A 10,769-nucleotide genomic window follows, 5' to 3' on the forward strand; every position below is an offset into this window, starting at 1 on the left:
TGATATATACACCCCCCCTACTGTCCTATTTCGAGTCATCAGTTCACACATCACAACTGTCAGTACCCGGCGAGATATGAAGCGGAAAACATGAACAACGAAGAGCAACCCTCCAGTTGGATATTACCGTTGGGTTTGACACGGATTGCGATGGATTCAGCATAACCTTAAGGATTGCTTTATCTCATTTGGATTCAGAATGCTCTTCAAGGGCAATAAGAAATCTCTTATTTCAAGAAAGGGTTCTAAAGCAATATTGTTTCCAACTTGAAGGTAGGATTAGGGATTTTATTTATTTATCTTAATTAGAAATTGGGATATGTAGATTTGCAAAGAATTGCAGCTACATGTATGTCACTTAGAAATTAAGAAAAGAAAAAGAAAATAGATGTACAAAAAATTTATCCAAAAAGGTCCTGTGTCGTAACTTAACACCTCCACCTGCACTTTTGGCTCTTGTTTCATATTTACATTGCTGGTAATTTGTTGACTTAATGACTAGGGACAAATTCAAACTAGCCTAACATTGAATTTGATATGATTGATATGATATGAGTATAGCTTTTCTATGAAATAATGCTCAAATAATCTCTTACTTCTCTAGATTTTACTGATTATGATAAAGTAAATATAGTAATGGATCCAAGTCTGTTTTGATGGGTCTTTAATGATTTGAAAAATATAATTTCGGAACTTTGAAGGGCAAATTTTTCACTTTTCCCAAATTTCTCAAATATTTAATCATTATTAATTTTCTTCTTATTCATTTAAAATCTGGGCTGAATATTTAGCTGCTTTCTAAGTTAGCCATCTATTTGCTAGACCAACTCAATCCACACCCTTGGGGGTGTTAAAGCTTGTATCTTGTGATCGAGGGGCAAAACAAAGGTTAAACCAGACAGGTCACAGACAGGTATAACCTCTGATTTGAGAGAATTTTGTCTTCCAAACCAGAAGAATGTTATAGAAATACAGCTACTTGATATGGATAAAAACATTGCTGGACTCAGAAAAACCGATTAACCACAGGTAGTCAAACCACTGAAACGCTGCTGTGGGAAAAGTAAACTACCAGGAAGCAGTTGACAGTATGGCCTTTTCTACTGGCAGTAAATATGCAGGAAAACTCAAACAAGGATTGTTCCCTTATATAGAGAAGGGAACAACCAGGTAAAGGTTTTGTTGTTTAGTGTATGTGCATCTTAAAGGGAAAAAAAGTAGATGTTGCTCTGTAGTCATGGTGGGTCAGGTGGGTGGGGTGATCTTCCTCTTGCCCTGTTTTTGCTGTTGTATTGTGCTGGGCCTTGGGTGATGGATAGGCCAATGTATGGGTACTGTAATGGGCTGGCTTGAACACGTATTCTTCTCAGATGAGTGGACTGAGATTGTTGGCACTTGCCAGGAGGTTGGGCAGGATCTCAGGTGTGGTATTCTGGTTATTGTAGGGTCCTGGTGGATGGGGGTAGGGGGTGGTGAAGGGATGTGCATGGTGAGGAAATTTTGTCTGTTCTTGTGAGTGAGGGGCTCAATTGGGCTGGAGTTGGACTGGTTGATGTGTTGGTAGTTCTCTGTGCTTGGGTGTATGCAAGCTCCCTCCCAATGGCTGCTTGTCAAGGGGGCAGTGTGTCCTTGTGTCTCAGGTCTCTGGACCCAAGGCTGGATCTGGTCTGGCATAGCTGGCTGCCGGCAGAGCCTGTGGGCTTATCACTGCAGCCCCCATGGGCTTCCATACTTTGGCTGCTGGGGAATTCCCTGGTGCTCTCCTCTACTCTTCTATGGGATGGGGGATGGGGCTATCCACTTGCTGGTCCGCCTGGAGCTTCCATGATCTAAGACTTTGGGTGTCTGGGGCTCTGATCCATCCCGTTTCTGCCTCAGCACCTGAAGGGTGCAGTCAACTACTGTTGACCAGTTTTTTTTATGAAGAACTCTTGCATTTGCAAGCACACTCACACATACACACACATACACCCTCAGGTGTTTGGATACGGGTACAGATATATACAGACAGAACCTCTAAATAGTTGTGGCTGCCTTTAAATACAATGAATAACGCTGTTTATTTCTCTGTGATGTTATTATACTGTATATGCATTGGTCATTTGCACCTGTGACACTTTGTTTTCTCTCTATCTGTGTGTAGGTGTGTGTGCAGACTTCCAGGATATCTTGTATTTTCTTTATCCTTCTTTCCCTCCTTCATTGTATTTTCCTTCTCCCCCTTTTAATTTTTAGCCCCATCTCTCCACTTGTCTTTTTTCCCTTTTTCCTGGGCTTTTCTGGCACTAAAGAACTGTTCTGCGTGCAACACTGAAAGACCTGGAAAATGAGAAAAATATGTATGTCATTGCTTTGTTTCTTTTCTGCTGTCTCTTTCATGATTCATCCAAAACACTGCTGCTCAGTTTTTGACAAGCACATGTTAGAGATCTCAATCTCCTTGTTTTGTCTACCTGGCACTGAGTCTTGTAATGTTATTAGGTGGGTTAACACCCCCTTACCTTTCTGGCTGATATTCTAAAAATTGTCAATAGTCAGCTGAGCTGATACTTTAGAATGCACTGAGAAACATCTGCAGCATGTGCTGCAGCTCTACCTAAACTCTAGGACAGATTTAGACCTATATATGTTTATTTTTTTATCTTGTGCATGTTTTTATTAGCCTTTTTAAACTTTCAAATACATTTTAAATTAATTATTTAGATTTAGCTAGTAGTTGTTCTTGCATAAACAGCACTTCTGGGTAAGGCCCCGTCGTACTCCTCATTTTATATACTTCTTTAAGTCTAAGTTAAAAGTGTAATAAAAAGGATCCCGAGTGCAGTTTTGTTTTGGTTTTGTTTTTAAATATACAGACTCATATCATTGATTGAAAAATCCTTTTTTTTTTTTTTTGCCTTGAAGGGTTTTTGTGGGGAAAAACCCTAAAATGAAATGCATTCAATAAATTAGTGATAAAATGTTTAATACTTTTTCATTTTACATGGAAATACTCATAAAATCCTTATCCATCCTTAATATGAATAATCTGTACTCTTTCTAGATATGTATATTTCATGTTTGACCATTTTAAGCATTCTGCCCATTATATTAGCTTATAATATAAAGTCCCTGATGGTGAAGTTGCTTTAGACTTTCACTGTTTTACTGGGGCCCAGGGATAAAGTCCTAGTTGCATCAGAAAAGGCATCCAATGTGGAATTCTGCAAAGTCTGTAAGCTAGTCGCCATGATTTGTTGTGGTGACCCCTGAATAATGATAAAGGAGCAATCGAAAGGACTTCACATTATCAGTGGTACATCAGAAACTACTGATGATCAGCATCACAGCACTATACAGTACTGTTACATAGCTTACATGGTCAATAAACAAGCCTGTATGAATATATATCATGAAAAAAAAAAATATTTGCCCACTCTGTTTTTCCTTTTCCTATTGTATTCCTTTGGTGATATACATTTAGAACGAGTAATTAAAAAATCAAGAATGGTGTAGATCAGGCATCCCCAAACTCGGTCCTCAAGGCCCCCTGTCCTGCAGGTTTTAGAGGTTTCCTTGCTCCAGCACAACTGATTTTAATTGAAAGTTGATTAACAGGCTTTTGGTCTACTGCAATCATTATAACCAGCTGTGCTGAAGCAGAGAAACCTCTTAAACCTGCAGGACAGGGGGCCTTTAGGACCGAGTTTGGGGAGGCCTGGTGTAGATGCTTTTGTTCTATGACTGTATATACACATAAATGTATGCTTGTGAGGGGGTATTCTTGTACTAACAGCTGAGTGAGAATATAGTTTTTCATTCCAAAAAATTTTAAAAACAACAGACTTTTTTTCCAAGTTTGAAGGCATTTCGATTCCCATCCAGAAAGCTTTCTCAATTCGAAATTTCTGTTTTGTTTTTTAACTTTTTTGGAATGACTATGACCTGGATGACTGAGAATTTTCAACAGGATATTTTTTCATATATTATTGTAACAGATGGACCTTATTCTGGTCCCCTTTTTGTGGTTAAGTTAGTGACTAAGGTATACATTAGCTTTAGTGTTAGGGTCATGGTCAGGCCATAGAAAAGAACAAAAATAGAAATTGGCTGATACAGGTTTTCTAAGACCTATGCTGATACAGTTTATTTTGAGATCAGTCTAACTGATCCCCAATATCTGCTGCCAATTTTTTATTTTTATTTTTTTTTGGGGGGGGGCGATTTTTGAAACTGGTAATTATTTATTCCTCCATTAACACCATCATAACAAATGTTACTCAAATCGTAGTTTAAACAAAAAAAAAAAAAAAGAAACTTTTAATAAGAGCAAAACAAACAAGACATTAACTACAGAAAGTAAATGCAGGGCCCTGCAAAGCATCACTTCATTTGATCTCAACGCATGGCTGCCGAATGCAATGATGACTCGGCAAATGCATGCACATATCGGCCCTTGAAGAAGCAAAAAGAAAAGCCAATATTAGCCCAAAATATGTGCCAGCTGATGTATCAGTCTACCACTTGCTAGAAGCGCAGTTCCCAGTTAGTATTGAAAACATGGATATGTGAGTATCTATGTGTGTGTGGATTACAAAAAAATTTCAACAACGACAACAGAGAAAGATTTATGTTGAAATGTTTGAACAATTTGCAGTTTAGTTCAAAATATCCCAGTCACAGAGGAAAAAAAACAGGAAAGACAGCATACCATGTTAAATATGTGTGATTGTACAGGAAAGTAAATAATTGTTGCAATAATTACCTTCCACTCATTTAAAAATACAGCAGTTGCTGAAAGCAATCTTTCAGCTATTCAGCAGGGCAAAACCACAAATTATGGTTGAGTAGAGCAGAGTGAGACAGCATTATGAGCCTTCCCTGTGTGGTCCTTCAGCCTTCTCCCCTCCTGCTGCTCTGCTCTGGCCTTATTCCCTCATGCTGCCCCCTCTGCTGGGGTTAGGGGGCATAGTTGACCCTGGTTAAAATTCAACTTGTTCAACATTAACAAGGTTTGCAGTATTCTTAATGACTCGGATGTGCTGAGAAATTTTCCAGTGGCAAAATGTAATTAAATAAAAAAGAACAGCAGTCCCTTTATCAAGTATTTAAGAACTATGGCATTAAAAAAATATGTATGTTTAATTAAAAATTGACATTATATAAGAAGCCATTGGAAAGAAAATTCACTGGACTGTTCTGTGTTGGTTTTTGGAGCTAAAAAGATCATTTAAAGAGATTTATCCATCATTTGTACAATATTTAGTTTAGTCTTTGTTGCTTTGGTCATGTTGTGCAACAGGTCTGGCCTGTGAAGAAACCACTATAACATTGACTCTTTCACAACAGAACCATGCACTGAACAGTTCAAAGTGTAATTTGACCCTGATTTGATGAAACTGAATTATCCTTAATAACAACATAACAATTATAATAGATTGTAATTCTGTATCCACTTTTGAGTAACGTAATATGATGATGATGATGATGATGATAATAATACATATTTTTTTCCAAAAAGAAACTCTTCTGCGTATTTTGCCTTTTGCTCAGATTGTGCGGCAAAAGATTTTATCCATTATCTGTTGCCGAGCAGAAAATAATAATGCTTTTTTTTCTTTTTTTTCTGCTAATATACAGTGTTGGGTTTTTTTTTTTCATTCACTGATAAACTTCTAGGATTAGTAAGCCCTCTATTTTATATAATAATGGATGACTGCCTTTACTGTGCTCCGGTGTATATAATAATAATAATAATAATAATAATAATAATAATAATAATAATAATAATAATAATAATAATAATAATAATTGTACATTGGTCCTTTATGCTCTTCTTTTTGAGGCTTTTTTACAGTGTGCTTTTAAACAAATATTTTAAGCAAAGGTGATTGCTGTTTTTACTTCAAATAAGGGATTCTTAAAGAAATGTGTTTATATTTCTGGTGGATAATATGGATAATACAGGATATTAATTATGGAAAAAGTTATGAAAATATATATCATAGTAACATATATGACTTGACAACAAACTGGCTGTGTAAAGGCTTTTTATAAGGTTTTTCCTTTAATTTTATTTTTTAGCTATCCATCTGAAGAGAGTTCTTTCTTAAATAAGCAATAGTCCTGGTATTCAGACACACAAAGTCTAATAATCTCAAAGTTTGAATTATCGTTTGGTTAAAAAATTTTCTGACCAAGGAGAGCTAACTGATAGCAAAGAGTCATTCATCCTATAGTGTATACATTCCCTCGCTGAGCATGTGGCAACAGTAGATATTTGCTTGCATTGTTTTTTGGCTGTGCAGCAAACCCTCAAACTGAGCATTCATGCAGCTACAATTTAGATAAATATCTTCCTTTTAACATAAAGACATTTCTAGCAGAACCAGTTTCAGTGTGAGCAGCCTCTGCCAAGGTGACTGGGGGTTTGAGGAGAGAGAAGCAGACATACAAGATGCACATAGAGGAACTAATCGATAAATACTTTCTGTGTTAGAAAAGGTTATGGTAAACTAGCTCCATAGGCTGATCTGTTTAGGAAAGAACAGTTAAGCAGGTGATTTCCAAGCCTGTTTCTATGCCAAAAGGGACTAAAGAGAGCAAATACAGTTAGTAAAAGTAAAAGCTGAGCCCATAGCTGTGTCTAAGATACAACAGGACTAAACACTATAAAAACAGGCCCAACTCTATCATCTATAATTAAAGGTGTTGAGGACAGCAGCCCAGCTGATTTTTCTCTCCAGGATGGCTTCACAGCCCAATAGGAACAGACCAGAAGGGTCTACTATGATGCAAAATAGCAGAGAGAGCATACATTAAGGGGTTGAACTAACAAATACTGTAGAATGGGAGAAAAGAGATAAAATGAAGTAGAATTATGAAAAGTGGTCCCTATGTCCAGTAACATTATAGCAGCATAACTATGGAAATAGCCTGATACAATAACCTGAGCCACTCTACCTATAAACTTTATCAAAAAGGAACGCTTTAAGCCTGGTCCTACAAGTAGACAGGGTGTCTGCCTTACTAAAAAAGGTAGTTGGTTCGATGGGAGAGGATTTTCCATTTTACTTTCTGAAATTTTAGAAACCACTAGTAAACCTAAAGATTGAAAGTGAAGTATTCTGTTAGAAATTTGGAACAACTGCATCTCTGGTTTTAGATAGTTAATTATTTAGGGCTCTTTCACACATTTGAAGGTAGTGTTTCCACTAGCAACATCAAATATCATCTGTCAGATTCCAATGACATAAATAACACATAAAGAACCAACTGAAATAAAAGAAAGACAAAAAAAAAGGATTTTGTTATTCTTAATAGAGACTACTTAAAAACTGGCAATTCATTGAGTCACACAGAATGGAACGGGGAATTATGTTAGGAAAGATGATTGGATTGTCTCTATGGTAAAAAAAAATAAAGACTAAGTTGTACAAATGCAATTTTTCAAATAGTAGACAAATTGTTTTTGTTGTTGAATACATTGTTGTTCCATGTTAATTCCGATTAATCCACATCACCTTTAATTGTTATTCAACAGTTATCATATTTTCCTTGTAATATTTGATGTGCCATATGTTTCTGCTTAAATGCGCATCTAAACGGCAGACATGCAAATATGTCTACACAATTTTTCTCTGGTTTAAACCTTCTTTTCTTTCAACTACAATTCTCTTCTCTACCACAGGGGGCGATCGCTCCCAGTCTACGTTCACCGACGCTAAAAAAACAAAACAAAAAAACACCCAATGACGTGTCAAACTATCGCCATTTTCCTGTAAAGAAGGAAACGCCTTAAGGGAAGAAAACGAATCGAGCAAGTGAGTGAGTAGAGACTATTTAAACCCAAAGTTAACATTTTGCTTCAGTTTTATATAACCGTAGGCTGCATTTGTACAGGCAGCCATGTATTTACAAGCTAACTGAGATTGTGTCTTACAGTTAGCTTACACATTGCAGTAGGAAGCAATGCTAACTCCCTGCGATGCTCTCATTAGCTTCCTATGTTATCCCTTACATTGTATACCTGGTTTCATGAAACATATTAAACGTTGTCGCAGTGACTATAGTAAAACGCTGAAATTCCTGTGTATTTTATCCTGGCTGTCTGTTTGGTAATTGTACAGTAGCATATGCTGTTGTCGGTGTTTCTTTATCTAGGTGGACAGCTTTGCACCGCCGCACCCTGAAAACTCAGCTGTTAGCTGCGGCAGCCTCCGTTTTTTTTTTCTTTCTACAGCAGCCTCCATGGCCTCTTAGGAGAGAAATGACTAACTCATAGGTTTTTCCCCGTTGTTAAAAAAAAAAAAAACCTCGAGCAATAATATTGCCAAATATTTTGACGAGTCAAATTGAAAGCCTGGTTCCAGTCTCATTATATCGTTATTTCCATTATTTGTTTTACACATATTTAGTCAGCTATTTAAAGTTAGCTGACAACGAATGTTTTTTCTTTTTTTAAGATATTTTTGTCATTCTCATGTACTGCAGCATTACTTAAGTCCTCAGTACAAACACAATTGGTATGTTAAAGATATTTTAATTGTGATCTGTGTTTACCTGCTTGTGTAACCAATTTTCGAAAATGCACTCTATTTTAAAATAACAGATTATTAAAAGTTTTCCTCTAGAAGCCTCACTAAATTTTTCATATAGAGTGAAAAAGTTGGACGGTCATGCAAAGAGGATAATTTAGACAAACGTTTAGTTAGAGGTATTAATTAGTTTAATAGAATAATTTTCATAACCTTTTGTGCTGTGCATCAGTTCATCTAAGAATTCACTCAAACCATGGAGAATGTGTTTTATATTTAGTACATTTTGCTTGCTGTCTTTGCATGATCTATTAATATGTTAATTAGCTAAGATTAACAAAGTACTTATGGTTTGTGGTGCATAAAAGCTAATAATTTATGTTTTTCAACTTGAAATTAAGCTCATTATTTGTTTTTTCACAGGTTTGGGAAGTTTAATACCGTTTCTGTCCTAGAGTGGTTTTCCCATCACCAGAAGCCATGGGGAATATGTTTGCAGGGCTCTTTAAAATGTTTGGGAAGAAGGAGATGAGGATACTTATGGTTGGCTTGGATGCTGCTGGCAAGACAACAATTTTGTACAAGCTCAAACTTGGAGAGATTGTGACAACTATTCCAACAATAGGTGGGTCAAATGCTGTGTTTTAGCTCCTTGCTGGTAGGCAAAGTCATTCAGATATTTTTTACTTGGAGCTGAAAAGTTACATTTTAAATGTCCTTGTTTGTTTTCTTTCCAAGGTTTCAATGTAGAGACAGTTGAGTATAAGAACATCAGTTTCACAGTGTGGGATGTTGGTGGTCAAGATAAGATCCGTCCATTATGGCGCCATTATTTTCAGAACACACAGGGTAATCTTTTGACTATATTTTATTATAATCTTAAAGAAACTGCTTTTCAAAAAGTGCATTTCGCTTATCTGTCTTCATTTTACACTTCCTTAGGTCTGATTTTTGTGGTGGATAGCAATGACAGAGAGCGATGTGCTGAGGCTCGGGAAGAGCTCTTGAGGATGCTGGCAGAAGATGAACTGCGTGATGCTGTGCTTTTAGTCTTTGCTAACAAACAGGTAAGTAACACAAGCCTTCATAAGGAGAGGAATTTTTCTTCAATAATTTTTCCAGTAGCAGCTTTAAAATGATTTCCTCACTGATTTGATTGTAGGACCTCCCAAATGCGATGAATGCTGCCGAGTTGACAGACAAGCTGAACCTTCACTCCCTGCGTAACAGAAACTGGTACATCCAGGCAACCTGTGCCACAACTGGGGACGGTCTCTATGAAGGACTTGATTGGCTGTCTAATCAACTCAAGAACCATTAAAGGCTAGAGCATTTTCCATCCAACCCTTCATGTTTTCTCTTTTCACCTAAATAAGACTGAGTCATCCTTATACTGGAAACCATCCCCTGCTAAGCTTTGATCTCTTATGCACAGGCCAGTGGTAGGGCTGTTCTAATCTTGTAAAACTTATCTCAGTACATTTTTCTTATTTTATGTAAATGTAAATAATCTTGGTAATAGGGATCTTATTGCACTCTTCGACTATTCTTGGCTGTTGGGTGGCTTTTACTTTGAAAAAGAAAGAGAGGGAAGACATTTTACTAGATCGATTTGGCCCCATAAACTCAACACAATCAAATGACCCTAGTGATGTACTGTAAGAGGGATAATGAGAGGGTTGTTTTGGGGGGTGGGGTGGTGAATAAACTGAATTATACTGATGCACTACTTGAACCTGCTGCAGTAATATCTAAAAAATCCTGAATTAAAATGTAGAACACTGGCATTAATTATTTGTACTGACATTTCTCGTCTGTGAACACTCACCAGCCTTTTGTATAAACTGAAATACTGCAATGGTGGCACACTATAATCGTGTCAGGAGAGCACTGGATGGGTTTTGCTTCTTTTTTTTTCTATTCAAAAGTCTCAGGTTAATCATAGGTAGCTTTTGGTGTACTTGCCAAGTCGTTCAGAGCAAGCATGTCTACTGGGTGTTAACACCATTACCCAGAGGTGAAACTCTTTGCTAACTGAGTACTTATTCCCCTAATTTTATAATCATTTCATTGTGAGAGTACTGTGTGAAATATACTGAGCTGTTTGGTGCCATAGGGTAAGGTTCTAGGCAGCTGATATGCATGCTTTGCTCCATGTGGGGGAAATAGCATTTTGAAAGCAATACCAAAATCCGTTGCATCAAAGTGCCATCATCTTTGATGTAAAGAAAAAGCCAAACAAATGCCTATATT

At 36.9% G+C, this 10,769-nt stretch overlaps 1 protein-coding gene across 2 annotated transcripts; it reads left to right on the top strand.

Annotated features, from left to right (window-relative positions):
* Nucleotides 1-7,699: 7,699 nt before the first annotated feature.
* Nucleotides 7,700-10,743, top strand: LOC107101619 (ADP-ribosylation factor 1-like). 2 transcript variants are annotated; one of them, XM_015400607.1, is made up of 5 exons: nt 7,700-7,802; nt 8,940-9,141; nt 9,255-9,365; nt 9,459-9,583; nt 9,679-10,743. In XM_015400607.1, exons 2-5 carry the CDS (start codon nt 8,997-8,999, stop codon nt 9,835-9,837), a joined length of 540 nt encoding a protein of 179 aa, XP_015256093.1. In that variant the 5' UTR covers nt 7,700-7,802; nt 8,940-8,996; the 3' UTR covers nt 9,838-10,743. The 2 variants fall into 2 exon arrangements, with proteins under 2 accessions (XP_015256093.1, XP_015256094.1); XM_015400608.1 differs by having other exon boundaries at nt 7,725-7,806.
* The last annotated feature ends 26 nt before the right edge of the window (nt 10,744-10,769 follow it).

This window comes from Cyprinodon variegatus, unplaced genomic scaffold (genome assembly GCF_000732505.1).
Source record: "Cyprinodon variegatus isolate N-32 unplaced genomic scaffold, C_variegatus-1.0 Scaffold1124, whole genome shotgun sequence".
Lineage (NCBI taxonomy): Eukaryota > Metazoa > Chordata > Actinopteri > Cyprinodontiformes > Cyprinodontidae > Cyprinodon > Cyprinodon variegatus.

What these genes read in the sequence shown, in the direction of transcription:
- LOC107101619 (XM_015400607.1), top strand. Translation starts at nt 8,997, where the DNA reads ATGGGGAATATGTTTGCAGGGCTCTTTAAAATGTTTGGGAAGAAGGAG. An exon ending in TTATTTTCAGAACACACAGG is followed by an intron (nt 9,366 to 9,458) that starts GTAATCTTTTGA and finishes ACACTTCCTTAG; the next exon opens with GTCTGATTTTTGTGGTGGAT. An exon ending in TAGTCTTTGCTAACAAACAG is followed by an intron (nt 9,584 to 9,678) that starts GTAAGTAACACA and finishes ATTTGATTGTAG; the next exon opens with GACCTCCCAAATGCGATGAA.